This window comes from Zootoca vivipara, chromosome 1, assembly GCF_963506605.1.
Source record: "Zootoca vivipara chromosome 1, rZooViv1.1, whole genome shotgun sequence".
Taxonomy (NCBI): Eukaryota; Metazoa; Chordata; class Lepidosauria; order Squamata; family Lacertidae; genus Zootoca; species Zootoca vivipara.
The window spans coordinates 66974859-66997604 of NC_083276.1; the positions used below are offsets into that span (position 1 = coordinate 66974859).

Sequence of the window (22746 nt, forward strand, 5' to 3'; positions counted from 1 at the left end):
ATCGGATGGCAAGGGAGAAAATAGCAGAAAATCCATTTAAATAGTGTAATCTTTGAGAACAAATCCACCCAGGTTCCACCTAGGAAATCTGGGTAGTGATGCTTTGCTCATTTATTTGGAATAAGATCCATGAACTCAGTGGGCGTCATATTGTATTGTGGGCTTCTCATAGGCATCTGGTTGGTCACTGTGAGGACAGGTTGCTGGAGTAAATAATAATAATAATAATAATAATAATAATAATAATAATAATGGTAATATTTTATATATACACACCACCTGGGTATATATAGATGGGCCTTTGGTCTGATCCAGCAGAGCTCTTCTTCCATTCTGTGTTTTTTAAAGCGTGAGAATTATAAGATTGATTGTTCAGACTGGGGAAATGAATGTTGCTTGCTGTTCATATGTGCGTAATCACATGCTGCTTGCTACTTAATATTTAATTGTAATCAAATAATATATTTTAAGTAAAATCATCATGATTGTTTTTTATGCCTCATGGTATTCAGTGAAATAGGCGGTTCTCAGCTGTAATCATTTGTGGTTTGAAACGCAGAGGAGGTTATTGCTTCTCTTTGACTTTTCTAACAAGTGCCTCTGTTCATCCATATATATATATATATATATATATATATGGTAAACAGAATTGTGTGGCACAATCTCCCCCAATTTAGTGCTTGTAAAATGTTTTGGACACCAACTCCCATCAGTCCCAGCCAGGATGAACAATGGTCAAGGAGGATGGGACCTCTGACACAAAACATCTGGAGGCTGGGCAAGGCTGGTGTAGTAGGTAGATTGTTGGATTTTGTATGGGAAGAGCTGAGTTCAAATCTTTGCTATATTTGGCAATCTAGTGGAAGTCATTGGCTCTGCTTAACCCTGCTTAAACACAGGAAGTGATGTAAGGATTGATACAAAAATGAATAGTAAAGCTTTTTGAACCTAAACATTTACATAACTAAATGACTGAAAATATTAAAGGTAGTTTGAGTATGTGTACCTTCTACCAGTCTGGAAAAGAGCTATTATTTAAGAGCAATGGGGTGGGGCTGGAGAACGGGGGCAATGGCTGATATGACTGTTCCACTTCCGTGCCTAGCAAACTATAAGGACCTAAAAAGAGCTCCATTGGTATAGACCAAAGCCTTATCTGGTCCAGCATCCTGTGTCTCATATTGTCAAATCAAATGCCTACAGGATGTAAGCAAGAATGACATGAGCGTAATAACTTGCTTCTGTTGCTGTTCTCCAGAGACCGGCATTCAGAGGCATGTAGCCTCTGATCTAGGAGATAGTATATTAGCTGAATGAAGTCAGGTAATCAGAGATGGTGACATTCACTAACAGAATTTTCAAGGAGCTATAAGGGCACATATCGGAGTTCTCGTGAGTGTGTTAGAAAAAATGCCTATAACCACATGTAAGATATCATAACCCAAGACACTAAATCCAAGTACGTCTATTAGCTTCGACTGTAGCGACCTGAGGATGTGGACAAGCTACATGAAGATGTGTGTTGTCCCCTTAAGAGAACCCCCCTGCAACCAGGGTGTTAAAATAGCGATCACCCAGTGATGAATAACCCCTTTTGGGTAAGGTGCTTGAGAGGGTGATGGTGGTCCAACTTCAGACATGCTTGAAAGAAACTGATAACTTGGATCTGTTTCAGGTTCAGGCCCAGCTATGACACTGACACCACCATGATGTCCCCAGACATGACTACCATAAATAAATCCTCTATAGATGTAATATGGTAGTTGAAACATACTTAACTAAATACATAATCCTGTCCACAAGAGAATTTGTTTGCTTGTTTGTTTATATAGAACATTCCTAGGCCAGCATGCAATTCTCTCCTGCAATCAGTATTTGAAGCTGCATACAAATTTTCAAGCCCAGCAGATCCACCCACATGACTACAAATAGCATTCATACCCTGTAACTTGCTACCTCCTCTTACAGGCTTTTACCTCACAGGCAGTTCACCTCATGGCACCTCGGAAGTAGCATTTATAGTTCTGCCTTAACTGTATGCGGTCTGTGCTTCTGGGGGGAGCGGCCGCCACTAATTTGGCAGAATTGTAGGGGAATTTACCAGCACCATACTTGTGGTATAAGGAATGTTTTTCTATACGTAGCCCTGTTCTGCTGATTTTCCTTCCCTCGCCTCCATAGCCTTGTACAACCTGATCCCTGGAGTTAAATGTAACAGCATCGAAAAATGGGAGGAAGTGCTGAAGAGAACAAATAGTTCATGGTTACGAGGTCAGAGGGTGTTGCTGTTCTTTCACCTATGCTTCAGTTTATCAAAGGGCTGAGCAAGTTAGAGCCTTCCTATGCTTTGGGCACCTATTTAATTGCTTTACAGCAGTCAGTGTACTGAGTAGTGTTCGAATTACAGAGGGGGCAGATAAAGGCAGTGCCCATTAATATTGGTAGAGGACTGTTATACCATTTATTGGAAGGTCCTGTGCAAAAAGAACAAGCAACCCTGTAAAACAGGAATGGCTGGGGGCTTCCGGTTGACCACGCCATCTTGCTCAGACGGGGGTCCGCACAGCGGAGCGGACCTCGGCGCTTCAGAGGTGGAGGGAATCGTTCCAGCGAAGCGAAACCTCCTTAAAAGCCCCAAATCGAGCTTTTTGGGGACAGATTTTGCCTGGCGGCGCCAAAAGCGGGCTCTCTCCTCCCCGGATCGGCTTTGTTTAAGCCCCCGAGAGCGAGGAGGTGAACCGCGGCGGACAGGCTGACATTGCTGCTCTGAGAGTGCGAAGCTGCGAGTCTGGGAAGTGGAGGTGGCCAATTCTTCAAAGAACATTCAGCAAATGAATAGACTGTGAGTAATTTGGATTCTTTGGAATGTAAATTAAGGCAACAATTTGGACCTGGGAGAGAGGGGAAAAGAGGAAGCCACCCCCCCCTACGGTAACATAAGAGACAGTAAACAGAAACCCGAAGCCGTAAACAGAAGATTTCAACTTAAAAGGATTCCTCAAAGGCATCAAAGAGAATCTCCCCTAAATGCAGGGTAAAAGGGGAGAGAGACTGTGGTTGTGATTGCCCTGCAGAAAGAAGTTAAGACTAAGAAAGACCTTTCTGTTCCTCGGGAGCCGGCAGCCCAGACAATCCAGTGAGTTGATCAGGATTTATAGTTAAATTCTATTTCTATCTTTATCTCTGGACTTTTTGGAAATTCTTTTTTGGTTTATATACTTTTGAAATGTGAGTTCGAACTTTATTTTTAAGAATGCAGCCAGCTTGTTAAAATGGAGTCGAGAAAATAGACTGCGATTATATTCCACCCCATGTGACAAGTTTTGACCTTGACAGGACTGAACTATGTCAACAAAAAGGTACCCGCCTGAGTTTCAGCGGACTGTTTTGACCTTAATGTGGGAAGCAAGAATAGAACTATGTCAAGAGGAGACACAACGGCAAGTGTTACAGCAACAATTCCAGATGATGATGGCAGAATATGATTTCTTAGAAGATGAAGCTTTTGAAACTGAAGAAGACGAATGTGAGAATGACAATGATGAGGACTGTGATGACTTAACACAAAATGAAGCCCATCACGAAAAAATTGATGATTTTACTCTACAAAAAGTTGGATGGAGTGCCTCCCCTTCGAGGGGGGCACGATTGGACTTACTGGAACTCCAGAATGACCACAGGGAAGAAGGAAAAATTAAGCAGAGAAGAGAAGAAGCTCAGGGGTCTGATATGGAGGCCTGGATGGCAAAAGACTGTAAACAGGGGGTGGGGTGAAGGGAAAGTGAAGTTGTGATTGTAAGGATGGGTTAATAGGACTATAACTGGACTGCTGACTATGGAACTTGCTGGATTGGTGGGGTGGAGCCAGTACTCGGGGGGGTGTAAGGTTAGTTTGGGAATAATTATAGGTTTAAAAAGTGAATTGATTCTGGAAAAAGGTGAAAATATGGAGGCCTATAGAGGGGTAAAAATTAGGCACGGAAAGAAAAAATGGGAGTTTGATTTCTCAGTGATTGGACAATAGGCGAAAATGATAATAGTTAGTTTAAAAGTGGTACAAGATATAAAGGTGTATGTTATAAAATATGAACTATGAAACTGTTGAAGATGATAAATAAGGGAGGAAAACCGGGGAAGGGGGGAGGGTGGGGAAGCCCACAAAATATGGTTTAACAATTATGAATTTAACAATTATGATGAATTTTTTTTTGTCTTTTTTCCTTTTTGTCTTTTTTTTTCTTCTCTTTTTTCTCCTTTTCTCTTTTTGTATTTTCTTTTTTTTTTGGTATGACAATAGATGGTTGGATGGATGAACTCCTGCGTACTGCCCTGGTTCACTGGAGCTCCCTGGTGGCAGGGGGGGGCTTCGGGGGCAGGGGAGGGGGAGGAGGACAGAAACCCAATCATAAAATGGACCACTTCTGACTGTTCACCTGCGTGGGATACTTCTGTGGCAGGGGAGGACCCATGGAGGGGGGTGGGAAGAAGGTGGAAAAGGTGTATATGTATGTACCATCTTTTGTAATTTGTAAAATCAATAAAAATTATGTTTAAAAAAAAAAGGAATGGCTGAGGGGCAAGCTGCCCATCGCAGTGCAGCTGAGTGGGGTTTTTTTCTAAAACAAAAACCAAGAGCACCTACTCCATGACAAAAATCGCTCAGAAGAGGGACATCAATGTGCAAAAAAGAGAAAAGGGTGTGAGAGAAGGGAGGATACTAAACCATTCCTTAACCATGTCAGGAGATTCACATTATACACAAAGCTGTAATTGAAGTGTTTGTGAAACAATATTCATGGGAGTTTTCCCTCAAACAGAGCCCCCTCCCAATCATTCACTGGAATCCAATTTGCTGTAGTCCAAGGATGGAGAACGTTTTTTGTTTTGTTTTCTCAAAGGCATACAGGTGGCAAGCATTTTGCGTGCAGGTTCTGTTCCTGGCCCCCATGCAAATTGGCAAAGCTCACATAAGCCTGCCCCACCCTGCCCTCTTCTTGGTCCAAAAGGACCCATGTGTTGCCAGTCATGCACCAATTGGATGCAAACAAAATGGTCACCGCCTGTACTGGCAGTGGGTGGAGCCAAAGCCAGTAGTGATGGCCACTAACTTAGAAGTCTTTAAAAGAAATTCATTGGGGATAAGGTTATCAGTGGTTACTAGTCACAATGGATATGTTCTTCCTCCTCTGTCAGAGGTAGCATGCCTTTGAATGCCAGCTGCTGGGGAAAGGAATTACAGGTGGGGAGAGTGCTGTTTTGCTCAAGTTCTGCTTATGGGTTTCCCATAGGCAACTGGTTGGCCATTGTGAAAACAGGAAGGTGAACTAGGTGGACCTTTGACCTGATCCAGCAGGCTCTTTTTTTGTTCTTATGGGTGGAGCCAGGGCAAAAGTACACCCACTTTTGTATCGTTCTCTCAGTGTGTCACCCCACCTCACTCTCTGTTATCCCATCTTTTTCTCTATAACACTCTCCTCCCAAAAAACACAACTATTTTGTCTTTTATGGAATATTAATTGTACTATTGTAGCAGTGGTTTCAATCTGTAACTTTTATCTTATTGAACTCTGCTTTGGTAGCTTTGGGCTGTGAAACACTTTAAAAAAAGATTGCATATAAACGAACACAGAGATTGGTAACAGAAGGCTTCACCAACCCCTCCTATTGCTCTGTTTCAGCTCTGTCCATTTCCATTTCCCCCCTTCTGTTCCCGTCCTCTCCCTTCCAGGCCGATGGCCTGCATAAGTTCAGAGCAGCATAGGAGTATAGCATCTAGATCAAGGGAAGTAATAGTACCACTGTATTCTGCTCTGGTCAGACATCACCTGGAGTATTGTGTCCAGTTCTGGGCACCACAGTTCAAGAAGGATACTGACAAGCTGGAACGTGTCCAGAAGAGGGCAACCAAAATGGTCAAAGGCCTGGAAACGATGCCTTATGAGGAACGGCTTAGGGAGCTGGGTATGTTTAGCCTGGAGAAGAGAAGGTTAAGGGGTGATATGATAGCCATGTTCAAATATATAAAAGGATGTCATATAGAGGAGGGAGAAAGGTTGTTTTCTGCTGCTCCAGCGAAGCGGACACGGAACAATGGATTCAAACTACAAGAAAGAAGATTTCACCTAAATATTAGGAGGAACTTCCTGACAGTAAGAGCTGTTTGGCAGTGGAATTTGCTACCAAGGAGTGTGGTGGAGTCTCCTTCTTTGGAGGTCTTTAAGCAGAGGCTTGACAGGCATATGTCAAGAATGCTTTGATGGTGTTTCCTGCTTGGCAGGGGGTTGGACTGGATGGCCCTTGTGGTCTCTTCCAACTCTATGATTCTATGATTATTTCTAGACCTGATGTCTTTGGTGCATGTAAGGGAGGGTCAGACTTGTCAAATAATAAAGTTTTGCTATGACACTTGAAGTTGGTGTCATTTTTGGAATACTATGTGGGCTAAGCACCTAAAGAAGTTTGGTTAGAGCTATGCAAGTTTAGACAGTGGGCAGCGTGTCCACACAAATAAGAGATGCCGCTAGAAATAGGAATAATATGCAGAGTGTCTCTATAGTATTTGACTTTGACCCTTTGGCTTTTAACTGCTTTTGTTTTTGCTAGTTTGTATTTCATTTTTTTGGGGGGAGTATTTATGTATGTTAGTTTCGTGTAAGGCACCTTGCATATTTTTGTAGAAAGGTGGGTTATAAATTCACCAACAACAATAACAGTCTCACCCAATGATGCCGCAGCACTCGGGAGTTCTTGGGAGGGTACGCAGAAAAAGAGACAGTAAATTATTTCTGGAGCAGCGCATAATAACAAGCAACAATCATGTAATTAGAGCCATATAGTTAGCAATCAGAAGCACTCGAACAAGCGGTGAACAGGGCCCGGACTTTAATTCATTGCCAGATTGGGGAATTATTGAATACACGCAGCCAAGGAGGAAGGGACCCGGCAGTTTATAGGCGCCAGGGGGATTTCCCTGGCTGCATCCCAGCAGCAGATCAATGAGATTCTAAGATGAGGAGCCGCGTTAAGAGCTGCCCGAGCAATAATCGCCTTATTTGCTTCGAAATACCTTATTGACCCCCTTAGTCACGGTGCGCGGCGCAGGTGGTGGCAATAAACAGGAGCCAAATAAAAACAGCGAGGCGCAGCAGGTTCTCTAAGAAGCACAGGACGGGCTGGAAAACAAATAGAATTAACCATTTCCTCTCACATTCGGTGAGGGCGGTAAAACTTCAGCAGGCCCTGTGGGTGGGTGGGTTGCAGCTTAATCTGCGCTGCAGGTTGGCTCCCCTGGCCGGGAGTTTCCCGCACGCGCGTCTAGCAAAACACAGAGCTAGCGAGTGAGCGACGGAGAGGAAGGCATGCAATACAGCAGGTGGGCCTCTGACGAAGCCCCGCCCCTCCCGCGTCCCCATTGGTCGGGCGATCGGTGCCGCCGGCGCGCTCTGGGCCGGCGCCTCTCGCTCATTGGAGAGGAGGCCTGCCGGTCTGCGGGCCGTACACACCGACTCGCCCGCTCGCGGCTTCCAAGGGCTGGCTTTGGAGCGGTGGCTGCGAGGCTGTGGGAAGCAGCGCCGAGGAGGAGAACAAAGTTTTCGCAACATTTGGGCACCTGACTCCGCACCTTTCCACGCGCCTGGTGTCCAGAGCGAAGCTGCTCAGCCTGGAAGAGGACGGGTTTGCTCTTGGTGCGGCTCTTGAGGGGTGGGAAAGCAAAAAAGTTTTAGGCTCTTTTTATTTTATTATTTTAAGCCTGCGGGGATCCTCGAGGTGCCAACTCTGCTTCGGGGTAGGCAAGGGATGTTCTTCGTCCGGGGAGCAGCCCCCGTTTCGCATGGGAACTCACTGACTTGAGCGGCGTGCTTCGCGCTCCCCAGTCCTCGGAGAAAGTGAAGGCAGGCTGTTAATAATACACACGCCGACTATTTCTTCATAGCGTGCGGTGGGTTTGTGTGTTTCTCTCTCGCCGCCCCGTTTGGTAACCGGACCACAGGGTTTCCTTGGAGCTATATGGAGGGATCTCAGCATGGCTTGCACCAGGAAAACCAAAACTTTGGTGTCCACCTGCGTGATCCTGAGTGGAATGACTAACATCATCTGCTTGCTCTATGTGGGCTGGGTGACCAACTACATTGCCACGGTCTATGTGAAAGTGCAGGAGCCGATCTCGGAGAAAAAGTTAGAGGAAGACAAAGGGGACACGCTAAGGATTATAGAAAGGCTGGACCATTTGGAGAATGTCATCAAGCAGCACATACAAGGTACTTCGTCTCTTCCTCCTATTTTCTTGGTTTAAATCGTGTCTGCAGGTTGCACGAATGCTTTTTTTTTTAAAAAAAACCGTGTGTGTGTGTATGGTGGTCCCCCCCCAGGTCAAATGCCTTTTGCCATGGGGCGGGATGGGGGGGGGCAGAGAGAAGAGAGATCAATTCAGCGGGAAGAATCGGGGGCTTTGTGCAGCAGACTGGCTCTTCCTGGCCAGGCGAAAGTTCGTTCGTGGCTGCCGCCGCCTCTTACGGGCTAGCTGCTTGGCGAGCCCACCGCCCCGGCTGCAGCAGGAAGAAGAGGAGCGCGGGCTTCCTCGCAGCCGCCGGTTGCGGAGCTCGCACGCTGTTGGTTCGGCTAAGGGACGCCCTGTTGGGTTGATCTTTATTCTCTCTCTACCCCCCCCCCGCACCACCTCGACTGAAAGAAGCTTTTGGGTGAGCGAGCGGCAGGGGGCTCCTGGAGGCTGCTTGGTGCTGGCTCGATCCCCACCCCCCTTTTCTCTCCGCCGACCGCGAAGAAGTTAAATGTAGCCGATGCCCTCCCGGAGCCTCCACCGATGGCCGTGCCAACCCAGAGCTTTGCAGAAGCCAGCATTTTCGGGCATTCGCACGACGCCGATAAGATGGTGAGCTTTGCTCGGCCAGGGACTGAGCTCCGGGGACGCGGGGTGGCTGGCTGCGGGGTGTCGATCCCATTCAGCAGCGCACCAGGAGCGAAATCTCCTAGGCGCCGAGTTGGGTGGGCGCTGTGGGTGTCCCCGTTGCTGCAAGAAACCTGCTAGGAGATGGTTGTTCAAAGCGACGCTGGGTGGGAAGAGTTGGGAGAGCTTGCTCCAGGGATATATCTTACGATCCGTTGCGCTGTTTTCCTTGGGGGGTTGTATTAGAGCTGTTTCTCCTTCTCTCTTCGCCCCTCCTCCCTATCTTCTGTCCTCCAACTCCTCCTGGCCTAGTATGATTAACTACTTTTGCATATGCATATAATATCTGGGGTTGGGGGGTCTTTTTGCGTCTTGTTTATTAGAATGTGCTGATGCTCTGGTATGGAAGGGCCATTTAGGAGTCTGGTCCTGGTTGTAACGGTGTAACCAGTGGCATGCTAATTTGATCTCTGCCTGGCTGACTGCATCTTTCTAAGTAAAGGATGGAGGGTTGCAGCAGGCAGGTTACAAGAAACATCATTCCCAAGGTTGTTGGCATCTCCTGTGCATTCAGTGTGTAATGTACTTTTTGCTTGCATTTTTGACTGGATGGGAAATGTCACCCCAACTGGTTTAGGAGTTGGTAGCTAAGGAAGAGTTAAATCGTTCTCTCCCTTACCCCATTTTTCCCTTGCATTTTTTCTGGAGGGGCGCACCCTTGAGATGTCTTAATAGATTTCACTGTGTTTTTCACTTCCTGTGGTTTAGATTGTGAAATAAAAATAACAGACTACATGTAGTTACTTGGTCTGCGCACCTGTGGGATAGCATCCATTATAAGCTCTAGAATTGTAATGTACTAGAATAAGATGTTTCCTCTTGAAATCCCAAATGTCTGGTAACACCATCAAGTGCTAACCTACACCCAGGGGTGTGTGGGTCTATTCAGTTCTTTTCCTTTGTCTCCACCCAAACCTAATAAAAGAATTATGCTTCTTTTACAGCTGGCAAACAGACTTCCTTTCTCCTGGATCTGCTTTGCCCTCTGTTCTAGAATGCTAGAACTGTTACTCAGTGAAAATATGTGAAATAAATTGCAAACCGAGTATACTTGGGTCCTAGGTTTTTGTATGTAAATAGTGGTGTTACAAGGTCTCTCTGCAGCTTGCTTCCTGGGTTTGGTTTGTTATGCACTGTGTATAAAGGCAAGTTGTTACAATGCACATTTCTTCTTCCACCTTTCTACAGTATTGGAAAAACCAGGGCAAAAAGCTAAAACAGTTTCCTTTCAGGATACAATGTGAGTCTGCAAGTGCCAAAATTTCTTGATGTTGTCTTTGGGATCCTAGAACTTGGTTTTGTTTTTATTGAGGAGGAACATATTCTTGTTATAGCAGCACAAGGCAGAGTGCTGTTTGTTTTTTAAAGTAATAAAAACATAAGGTGCTCCAGTTAATATGAGGACTCTGGAGTCATCACTCCACTAGGGTTCTTTCCAATACTTTGTCTGACACACTGTCCTACATAGTTGGCAGTGGCATAGTCAAACTCCAGAGTCATGGTTTGTGATATACTGCTGGTCTGAAAAGGTGGACACAAGAAAGGGTTCCATGAGAGAATTTGCTGTAAAACACAATACCTTCTACCAAGGCTGCCCCAGGATATTTAGCCACCTGAGTCAAACCACAAAATGCACCCCCCACAATCCAGAAAAGAATGTCTGAGTAAGATCTACATCGGGAACAAGGGTGGGAGGAGACCAATAGGGCCTCCTATTTGCCAAGAGGCCGCTTGGCAAATAGGTGGCATGGGGGAGAGATGCCAAGGAGTTATCAGATCGAGCCTCTAGTCTAAGGAGTGTGCCACAGCTGTCACTGGCCACTATGGAAGTAACAGAGGGTGAAGCATTCCTTGGAGGCTGAATCTGATGCCCTTGTGGATCCTTGCTTTCTACATGTAAACTCTTGGCAGCTAAAGGAACTTGGATAACAGGGTGGGAACAAGGTCTGTTGGGGATCTTAGAAGTGCTATGAGTCTCGGACTAGATGTTCCTCTGAATAATACATAAGGCTATTCTTTATCAGGATAATGCTGGACATAAGCAAATGTAGGATAGTACAATCATTCTTTTATTAGAATTTGATCCTTAGTAAGTATGCAGATAATTGTTGCTTTATAATACCATATATAGTTGTTGTGTTGAAGTTGGCCTGAGATTCTGAATCTGATTTCACTGATGAATGGACAAACATGAGAAGCAATAATAAAACAAAGCAGTTGTGGGTCATTTTACAGAGAAATTAATATATTACAGTGGGTTACAGCGGGTTACAGACGTTTCAGGTTACAGACTCCGCTAACCCAGAAATAGTACCTCGAGTTAAGAACTTTGCTTCAGGATGAGAACAGAAATCGTGCGGTGGTGGTGCGGCGGGAGCGGGGGGGCCCATTAGCTAAAGTGGTACCTCAGGTTAAGAATGGACCTCCATAATAAATTAAGTTCTTAACCCGAGGTACCACTGTATTCCACACAATTTAGATCACAGCAACTGGTTGCTCATTTGGCTTCTATCCATTTCCAAATAAGTCTCTGTAGGAGGGAGTTGTGAAATTTGTTCCAAGAAAAGAAGTAGCCTTTTGAATTTGAAGTGGTTTACCTTAATTAAATAAAGAGATCTGATGTGGGATGGTGAAGTGGGTGAACTCTGATGCAGAAAGGGTTCAGTTTGGATCTCAAACATGAACTTAAAACAAGTGGCCATAAGCCACTTGTGCTAGCTTTGCAGCATGATCCTGTGCATATCTACTAGGAAGTAAGGCCCATGGAATTCATTGGGCCATACTCCCAAATAAGTGTGTATAGGATTGCAGCATCACCATCTGCATATGGGGGTAATGATGCCATTCTACTTTACAGGGTTGGGCCAGTGTTATCTCCATAAAATTTGAAGATAAGGAGGATGAAGCTTGAAAGGCTGTGATTTGTTTATGGCTATTTAGTGAGTTTATGGCTAATGTGAGATTTAAACCATGGACACTGCCTACTGTGCATGGTTAATGAATGGGTTACTGAGTTGATATACAGTATGTCGCTCACTTTTAACACTCTCTGAAGTACTAGGTTAAAAACTAAGAATTTTTGATCTGTTCACAAAGAGTGAAAGTCTTATATTAGAAATATTAGTTCCTCTGTGGGATATTGGAGAAATTCTGTAAATAAATACTGGGGGAGGGGGTGTTCAAGACCTTTCATTGGACCTTAGTAGACTCTATAATGTAGTGGCGTTCAAAGTGAAATAATGCACAAAGATGGCTATATAAATCTACTGTGTTCTGCCAAACACAGATTTCTTTGAGTAAATGGCAGGAAAATGTATCTGGCAGACGCTCCCAAGGAAACAAAAATGGGGACACAGTATTGGTTTGGCATGAAATTGCATCTGCCAGACCTTTGAATGGCTACACACAAAAGCTAAAGAGAGAATGTAGCAACATTTTCAAGAAGGCTGTCAGGTGCCTATATTTTGACCCCAAACAGAAATTCAACAGTTCCAGCAACTGGAAGAGGTCTGAAAACCAACCCAAAGTGGGATCCCACTGTAATTTAAACTTTAATCATAATTTTGTGGGCTAAGAAAGCAAGGACAGCTGCTTTATTGAATTCTGGAATCAATCAGTGTGTAGGTAAGAGGAAACAATGTTTCACGCCTCCAGGATAAAATGTGGTTTGATACAGTGCAAGGAATAATGTAATGAAATAGAAATCTTTAAAGTATTGGCAACAAATTTAGGACAAACACACATTAGTTTCTAGCAAACACACATTAGTTTCTATTTTTCCTCAAAAAACACACACTATGGCTTATTTTCAGGGGATGTCTTATTAAACACAAAGGAAATTCAAATGCAATGGCAAGTTTTTTTTTGGGGGGGGGGAGTAATTTAGTCCCAATCCCAATAGTTTAACCTACAAGGATAGGGTCCTGCTGGAGGCTGGTGAACAGCCTAGCAAGTCCCCTGTCCAAAGTGTTGTGTCAAAGTGGTGAAAGAATATACAATACAGAAATTAAAAACCGTTTAGCCATGGGGGGGGGGGAGATACCCACTTCACTACTGGGACTGATAATAGGTGAAGAAACCAGCTGCTGCTGCTGGGTCCTGCTGGGTTACCGTGGCACTGCTGGGCGCTTTGTCGACTCTGCAGCAGCAGTCGGTTCCGGGCCAGGAGCCGGCAGGACTCCTCCTCTTCCTCCTGCCGCAGCCGGCGTTGCTGCTGCGCCTATCACTATGTCTTATTTTCAGGGTATGGCTTATATTCCTTGAATGCTTAAAAATCCTGCTACGGCTTATTTTATGGCTACGTCTTATTTTTGGAGAAACAGGGTACTTGATAAAGTTATGGAAGGTCGAAAGCTATACTCGTTAATGATATAAGCTCTTCTGCACAGACGGTAAAATTGTCATTTCTGACAAAGGCATCTGTTTCTGTGTGAACACATGAGCTCCTTGAAATAGTTACTTACACTATCCTTTGTACACATGATGGTATGAAAATAGGAGTTGCTTTGAAAGGCTCCTTGTGGTATTCCCAGACCCCCAATGACATGTTTGATGCCTCTAACTTAACACCAACCATGTGAAGACTTGAGGACCACAGTAACTATGAAGGTGTTCGACCATGCCTTGACTTAAGAAGATGAGGTGTGGATTGTGTCTTCTAGCCACATACAGAGAATTCCTTCATGTGAAATGGCAAACGAAGCAGGATGACTTTCATCAACTATAGTTCCCATTTTGTCTGAACTCAAAAACTATGGTTAACTGCATTGGAGCAAGCTAGGATAGAATTGCTTTAACTAACTCACTATTTTTTATGATTTTCATGTTCATTAGCAGTGAATAGCTGAGTAGTATTTCTAATTTGGGAGCTACACTAAGTAAGCTGTGGAAAAACCCCTCTGATCACTGTAAGAAGCAGTATCTTCCATTTTCCTTAGAGCCTACAAACAAACAAGAAGTTTTCCTTTCTGATAGTGTTTACTTGTATCTGCCTATCTCCAATACCTTTTCATTTGTTTCCCATATATAATATTTTACAGCAGGCATCCCCAAACTTCGGCCCTCTAGATGTTTTGGACTACAATTCCCATCATCCCTGACCACTGGTCCTGTTAGCTAGAGATCATGGGAGTTGTAGGCCAAAACATCTGGAGGGCCGCAGTTTGGGGATGTCTGTTTTACAGTATAAGGTTCTCAGAACCGGGAGCTTCTCTATTATAACTACCTATTAAAGTTTCAGGCACACTGCTGGTGCTATATAAATAATAATTGATTATGATGATGAAGATAAATTGATTAGTTTTCCAAATACAAATTCCATGATGGATGGCACTGCTGTGCTGCAAGTAGCTGAATTCTCATGCATTAACTTTGAATGGCTTAGGTAATGGACTTTTTAATATGTGATGGGGGGGGAAGCACTATTCCATGTATTCCACAAATTATCCCACTGTGTTTTATTTTTTGCATGTATTTATGCAGCAGTTGTTTATTTTTTGCATATATTGACAGGGCCGTCTCAAGCAGGTCGGGCGCCCTGGCGCTGAGGCGCAGAGATTGCTCTGGCGCCCCCGCCCTCGCAGCACAGCTTCTGCGTGGCTTTACTGCGAGCGCCGCCCCCTGCCGGCCCAGCGCCCCGCGCCACCGGGACTACACCTAGAGCCGGGCCTGTATATTAATGCAGTATAATCTTGTACATTTGAAAGGTTTCCACAGTAAGTCCACAATCTCAGATGAAGAGATTCATCATGATCATTTATTCGTAAGCCACTTTTCCATAGTTAAAATCATGCTCAAGGCAGTTTACAACATGCAAAAATTTACATGATTGCAAAAATATAACAAAAGTAGTCATAAGTAGTAAATAAAAGCATATCAAAACATACATAACAAAATCAATTATCCCACATGTCATAATACAATTAAAAAGAGATAATTGTTGATATGGATATTGATTTTTGTAACCTCTCCAAATTTAAATCTTGCCCCCTAAAAAAGCCCCTAAGCAATACCCTATCCCAAGAGTCTGTAGGCATCCTGAGAAGTAGGTCTTGAAGGACCTGCAGCAAAGATCATTTTTAGCTTCTTTGGCAGCCTTGGCTTTTGTAGCTGGAGTCAGTGAATCAAATAGTTAGGGCGACACCCTCTCAAGCCTGGTGGAAAGAAACTTGCAAGGCAGGGAGCAGGTCTTGCAGCTTTCAGTCATGGAGTTGACTTACAAGCATTGTAAAGACATAACATATTCAGACATTCTAAATTGACCCGCTCCCCTCTGTACTTTTGACAAGTTCTAGAAAAAGGTGAAATAAAAAGATATCGTGCTGATTAGAGGCATGATCCTGGCAGAGGTTAGCGGTTTAAAAGCCTCAGTTATCTCGGGGGAGAGAAGCTCACATATACATTTCAGTGTGGCAAATATGTTTAAAATGCTCACTTTTGCCTTCACTTATGACACTTACACTTTATTATCTACTTTTAAAATATGGAGTGTAGCTACCACATAGTATAGTGTTGTTAAGTACATTTAGGTATGGAAAATTCTTCAGCTGCAATTCAGACAGCATATATGTCAGAGCTGGAACAGCAAGCTGCTACATGTTCAGGTATTATGCTTTGGGCCAGTTTGTTTCATATTTTAACAATGTGGTTTTAAAAAGTTAATTATTGTTAGATCTTAGAACCACTGTACTTTAAAACACTGTAAAGAAGATGTTCAGTATCCATTGCAAAATTTAAGTTCTTAACCCGAAAAAATCGCAACATGAAGTGTTCGCAAGAAGAGGTATGACTGTAGTTTAAGTCAATTACAAAAACAAACCTAATGAGAGCCATTAAAAGGAGTGTTCATGAATGGACCAAGTCCACTCGTGGCACACAGGTGTTTGTTTGACAGTCTGCTGTCTCTCTCTCTATATATATATATATATATATATATATATATATGTGTGTGTGTGTGTGGTGCATTTTATTCATCTGTAGAAGAGTTCATACAGGATAATTCTGAAAAACCTAAAAATTCCAGCAGGCTGGTTGAAGAAAGCCGAATAAGGATTCTACCCCACCTCCCAGTCTAAATTAATGACAAATGACACTTTATATTGGGGAGACGCCTTTCAACAGATGGCCTTAGATTTGCTATCCCTAGTGGAACAGACAACACCACGTTCCTGTACTGAGTGAAGGACCAATAGCTGCCTCTGTTTGTTATATCTGCTGCTGGCTGGCAGATAACATCACCTACTACAGCAGAGGGAGGCACTGAGTATTTCTGTGCTGTGTTTCTCATCTGCTGCTTACACACAGAGCATCAATTGCCAGCAGCAGAAGTAGGATCCCAAGGTCTGTTCCCATTTGACCATCCCAGCTATGGTCATTTGACTCCACAAACCAGGTAGCAGAAGGACAGCCCAGTTCTGATTTTTTAAAATAAATATTTATTGATTTAGTGTAAAGTGCTTTATGAAACCTAAAATTGTTTTATGCATCTTTAGTAATGGAAATGTGGATAAGCAATCAAAGTAATTAATAGAGAACAATAATATTAATAGGTTTCATTTGCCACAACATTGACATTTTAGGAACGTTCTGGCAAGCTGCCAACCCCCCCCCCCCAGGACACTTTGAAATCAGCCTTGGAGTATTGAAAGGAAACATGTGCTCTTTGACTTGAACAAAACCCCAAGTAGTGAAAAATAAAAGATGATAAGAAAATGTTTGCAGTCATCTCTTGTTGTACACTTTCACTGCATACCACAATTCTTTTTTAAAAATCATTTTTATTAATTTTCCAATAAAAACAGCCAATTAACATATCCAAAATCATAATCCAATTAAAAACAAAAAACTAAACAAAAAACAAATTACAGTCCAAATTATTAATTCTTATTTTTTCCAGGCTCCCCATAGTCTGGACCTCTTGAAGTATATCTCCAATATCTTCGTTCCTGCCGCCTTCTTATTCTCATATTTTCTACATTCCAATCTTAATGCTTTAAAGTTCTCCGTCCCTGGCTATGTGATTCTCAATCATGTCAGATATCATATATCCTTTCAACCATCGAATACAGCTTTATTTGTAAATATGTATTTTTCCAACTGTCTATAGTGGTACCTCGGTTTACGATTGCTGTGGTTTGCAATCGATCCGTTTGTGACTGCCGCGAACCCGGAAGTGCTTACATCCAGGTTCCGCGGTGCGCGGATGCGCAGAAGCGATCTGCACCGCATGTGCAGAAGCGCTCTATCGGCGCTACGTGCAGAAAAGGCGCTCCATTTACGGTCTGCTCAGGGAGTGACCGGCTCCCTGGAACCAATTGTGTTCATAAATGGAGGTACTACTGTATTTGCCAGCACAGTTTTTCCTGACTTCATTCCAATCTCCCAATCTGGGCTGTTGTCCAAACCTGTCATTTGATGTTAAGCATACTGTTTGCATTTTGCAATTTAAATGAACTGTATTCCACAGATATAAGTCATTTGGCGATTGGTCAGCTTTCGGAGACCACACAATCGCCCCTTCTGGGGACGACGACATCTATTTAGCCTTCTCTCTCGCTCATAATGAAGAAATTCTGCAAACAGGTGCACTGTATGTTATCCCAAATTATTGTCTCAAGTAACTACAAAGTCAGCCAGCAAGCATCTCCCACTTCCCTCGAAAAAGGGAGGAACTCTCATTTTTCTGTACTGCGTCATATTAACAAGGGCCATCTTGTTTCTTCTTTTATCTTTATCAAGTCAAGTCTAAGTAAAGCTGCGTAATTGAATACTTAATTATAAATAGAAGTCCATCTGTACTTTTTTTTTAAAAAAAAAATAGGTTTCTTAACGAGGCTTGGTGTAGAAAAACAATTGTAGGTATTGAGAAGAAGAAAAAGAACATACCAATCACCTCTGTAATCCAAACACCATGATGAGAATCTCTTTGAAGTCCGAGCTTAAACACCAGGGACTGTGCAATTCTGCATGTTTTTTTCTCAGTCTTCAGTCCAGACTATGTCTGTTTGTTGTCCAAATCTAATTATTTTATCAAACAGATATTTCTGGCTATGAGAGTGGCTTCGGAGAGTGCCAGCTGTGTCGTGCTCTGGGATCCAGCGTCCTGCCGCTTGAACCTTGATGCAAGCTGACAATCCTGGACAATCTGCGGGTCTACGAGACAGTCCTCCCCCACCCTGAGGAGTCTGCCAGGGCTAATTACCCCCATATCAACCCTGAATTACCAGCACGGCTGAGGTCCGATCCATGGGAGTCATCCATTTCTCACCGCCGGAAACAGGAGGCCTGCATACAGCACTTCTATGAACAATTTAACAAGAGGCTTTGAGTCTTTAGTCTAGAGTAATGAATCACCTAGTATTAGGTTTCTGGAGAACACATTCTTTGAAGCTTTTCATCCAATTCATCAAGTCATAGCTTGCCATAGACTTGATAAACAGTCTGGTAATCCCAGTATAAAATAATGCTTTTTTGACTGTTGCAGTGTCATTGGGGCTTTATCTACACATGAGAGAGTAACACACCTGGAAAATTCAGGTTATAACACTCACCTGCTTTGCTTTTCTAATTTTTTATTCAGGAAATTATACAGTTGGTCTACTCAAAGAATGCAAAAGCAAGATAGCTTTGTGCAGAGTAAAAGGTAAAGGCGCCCCTGACCATCAGGTCCAGTCGTGTTCGACTCTGGGGTTGCAGCGCTCATCTCGCTCTATAGGCTGAGGGAGCCGGCGTTTGTCCGCAGAGAGCTTCCCGGTCATGTGGCCAGCATGACAAAGCTGCTTCTGGCGAACCAGAGCAGTGCACGGAAACGCCGTTTACCTTCCTGCCGGAGTGGTCCCTATTTGTCTACTTGCACTTTGATGTGCTTTCGAACTGCTAGGTGGGCAGGAGCTGGGACCGAGCAACAGGAGTTCACCACGTTGCAGGGATTCGAACCGCCGACCTTCTGATCAGCAAGCCCTAGACTCTGTGGTTTAACCCACAGCGCCACCTGGGTCCCACATTTGTGCAGAGGAATTTACCTTTAATCAATAAGGTTTGGCAACTAGCTAGAGGTGTGTGTGTGGGGGCTGCTAGCCTGGCCTGCTTCTGTGCCTCAAATCAGCAGGCAAAGCCTTTTGTAGCGCTAAGCAACACATTATCACCTGCTAATGCTGCAGATCAAATCACTCTTAAGCAGGCTGCTGGGGAGGTTGGCCAGAAGATGGAAATGCAGCTCTGTAACCAGTGTGTGTGTTCCTTCTGAATATTAAGGCTATTTCCCAGTCAGGGCATGCTTTCATGTGGGACAGGGGGAGGGGAAATTTTTTTACAGCCTAAGAGCTGCGTTTCATCATGGGTATTGCAATCTACAGGCCAGGCTGCATGCCTATGGTGGGTGGGGCAACAGACATGATTCTTGCCTTTCTACAGTAGGCTGCAGGACTCTACAAGTACGACTCAAGGCAAGCGAGAGGCATTAGTACAGTTCAAGAGCATATTGCAGCCAGGAAAAAAGAGCTGGAGGAAGGTGTGGAATGTGGTTGGAACCTAGGCAGAGGCCCAAGAGCTCAGTAGAGAGGACTGTGGGACTCTGGTTCCCCACCCTTTATGCTGGATGATAAAGGAGGGTCCTCAGGCATGTGGACTTGACTTGTGTTCAGGTGAATGTGACTAGTTGCCCACCATAGACTTTCCCTGTGCAACACAGGAAAGATCAGGGACTAGTGGAGAAGGGGATTGCAACGTGTGTGAGGGAAATTGGAGGAAGGGTGCTTGCATGTTCAGCCCTTTTCCTATACATACTTTGTGTATTTGCATGTTGTGGTAGATGCATAGACATCATGTTCACCAGCATGCAGGAAGCCTTGTGAATTTGTGGTTTTACTTTACATTTTCAGCTCTACAGTGGTAGTGGTGACACCTAAAAGGCATGCATAGTGCTCCATTGAACTGGAGTGTCCTCCACAGACCACTTACAAGAATTCTGTATGGGGTGTTTAAGGTTTCATGGCAGAGATGAAGGGAGAGACTCAACACACAAGTCAATGTGGGAGGGAGTCTCTTGAGTCCACAAGCCACATTTTACAATAGATCCCTCTATATCAGGCATGTCAAACCTGCGGCCCTCCAGATGTTTTGGACTACAATTCCCATCTTCCCCAACCACTGGTCCTGCTAGCTAGGGATCATGGGAGTTGTAGGCCAAAACATCTGGAGGGCCGCAGGTTTGACATGCCTGCTCTATATGATCTACAGCAGTTGTCTAGAGTCATGTTTGCACGTAAAGGTAAGCTAGATTTTCTAGCTTATTGTAACTTGTCAGGAAAAAGCAGCTTGTTTTGATAGTTTATCATCTTTACACCAGAGCCATTTCCCCCCTCCCATAATTAAAGAAATAGGTTAGTGTTTGGGGATGCGGTTGTTAAACAAATTGACTAACAAAGAACAAAACATTTCCCCTGCTAACTACAATGCTTGAGAAATAGCACACAAAGCTAATGCAGTCATAATGTGTCAAACAATCTTCCTGCCATGTGCAATAACTATAAATCAATATGTGCTTGTCTGCTTGACAATACCTAGAAAATATCTTTGCTTTTTTTTGGGGGGGGGGGAATGAGTATAATTCGAAATCATTTTTCTTCATTGTATTGATTACAGCTTTCCTGCTTTGCCTGGAGTCGTCAAATAGCAAACTATCTGCTAAAGCAGATTAGCACATTTCTGGCAATTATTTTTTAAAAAAACCATGCAAAATTATTATCTAAATATACTTCAGAGAGAAATTGTTTTGTGCAAAGATGACTGAAGGAAAATAAAACTTCTGATGCTGCAAATAGTTGAACTGTAGAGAAAAAAAATGTGGTCAAGAACATTGGACAAAGGGCTATTTTCAGGACTGATCAAAATTCTAATATATGCTGGAGCAGCCTTTATCATATACTAGGCCTAGCTCAACGGTTGCTGAATGGCTTGTTACTTGCTCTATAGGAGCAGAATAAAGGCCTTTGCACCTAATATTTTGCCACTTGGTGGAAAGGACATGTGTGCATGTATTTCTGTGCTCATGCAGTGGTGCCAGTTAATCTGCCTTTTTGACAAAGATAAGTAAATACCACTGGCTGGAGGCAGAGTACTTTCAGTGTTGAAAAGGAGGTGTGATAGATGCATTGTGATTTTGGTGTGGCCCTTTGACCCTACTTTTTCTCTGTAACAGGACTTGTAGATATTGTCACACACAACCCCAATCTCTGTCAAGTGGTAGCAAAGTTTCGGGCACTCACTGGGGTCGTGTTTCCATTGGGAACTCAGACATGGCAGAGGCAGTGGTGTTTTAAGATATATGTTTTATTTTACACCTATACAGTATATACACTGCCTTCCGCAGTTTGGTCAAACTCAATAATAATAATAATAATAATAATAATAATAATAATAATAATTGTCAGGGGACCTTCCTACAGGGAACCTCCCCACCATCCTGTTGACCAGCTCTTCGCCCAGTGAGAGCAGCAGCAGTGGGTCAGGTGGGGGGAATGAGGAAGTTAGCGGTATGGAGGTGGCAAGGCTCGGTGATGTTGGAGAGCCTTTGCGCCGCCTTGACCAAGAGGTGGAGGGGAACAGGCAGCCCCGAATTAAGGTGTGCCACTAAACATAAGGTTGGGAGGAGGCGTTTCGGGGTGCCCAAACTCTTATGCTGGTCACGCAACAGGAAAGGTCCACTCCCGGATTCTGCAAGTGACTAGGAGGTCATGTTTTCTGCTATCTCTGCACTGTAAATACTATCCACAATAAAACCTTTAAAGACAAGTACGGACTTGGGCATCCTTACTCGAGAGTAGCTGCAACAACACCATTACAATAATAATAATAATAATTTATTATTTATACCCCACCCATCTGGCTGGGTTTCCCCAGCCACTCTGGGCTGCTTCCAACAGACATTAAAATACAATCATCTATTAAACATTAAAAGCTTCCCTAAACAGGGCTGCCTTCAGATGTCTCCTAAAAGTCTGGTTGTTGTTTATCTCTTTGACATCTCGTGGGAGGGCGTTCCACAGGGTGGGTGCCACTACCAAGAAGGCCCTCTGTCTGGTTCCCTGTAGCTTGGCTTCTTGTAGTGAGTGAACCACCAGAAAGCCCTCGGTGCTGGACCTCAGTGTCCGGGCAGAACGATGGGGGTGGAGACGCTCCTTCAGGTATACTGGACCAAGGTCGTTTAGGGCTTTAAAGGTCGGCACCAACACTTTGAATTGTGCTCGGAAATGTACTGGTAGCTTCGAGAATACTCTCTAGCCATCTCGTCCTCTGTTGTCCCCTTCTCCTTGTGCCCTCAAACTTTCCCAACATCAGGGTCTTTTCCAGGGAGTCTTCTCTTCTCATGAGGTGGCCAAAGTATTGGAACCTCAGCTTCAGGATCTGTCCTTCCAGTGAGCACTCAGGGCTGATTTCCTTCAGACTTCCTTCTTGCAGTCCATGGGACTCTCAAGAGTCTCCTCCAGCACCATAATTCAAAAGCATCAATTCTTCGGCGATCAGCCTTCTTTATGGTCCAGCTCTCACTTCCATACATCACTACTGGGAAAACCATAGCTTTAACTATACGGACCTAGTACCTCAAATTCGTAACAGTATTTTTTAGTGCTTTAAAAGTCTATAAAGCCTATTTGATCAGTAGATCAAAACAGAAGACTACATACAACATGGTGCCATCTGCCTTTGTCCCAGTGGATCGGATCCAGCGATCTGCCCATGGAAAGGGGTGAACAGAAGCTAACCCTCTCCCTGGTAGCTCCTCA

At 43.9% G+C, this 22746-nt stretch overlaps 1 protein-coding gene across 1 annotated transcript in view; it reads left to right on the forward strand.

Moving 5' to 3' along the window:
• Nucleotides 1-7517: 7517 nt before the first annotated feature.
• Nucleotides 7518-22746, forward strand: part of GALNT18 (polypeptide N-acetylgalactosaminyltransferase 18) — a 269161-nt gene continuing 253932 nt past the window's right edge. The window contains exon 1 of the mRNA XM_035119072.2: nucleotides 7518-8258. Coding sequence (XP_034974963.2) covers nucleotides 8024-8258 — 235 coding nt within the window. The 5' untranslated portion in view covers nucleotides 7518-8023. The remainder of the gene's footprint in view (nucleotides 8259-22746) is intronic.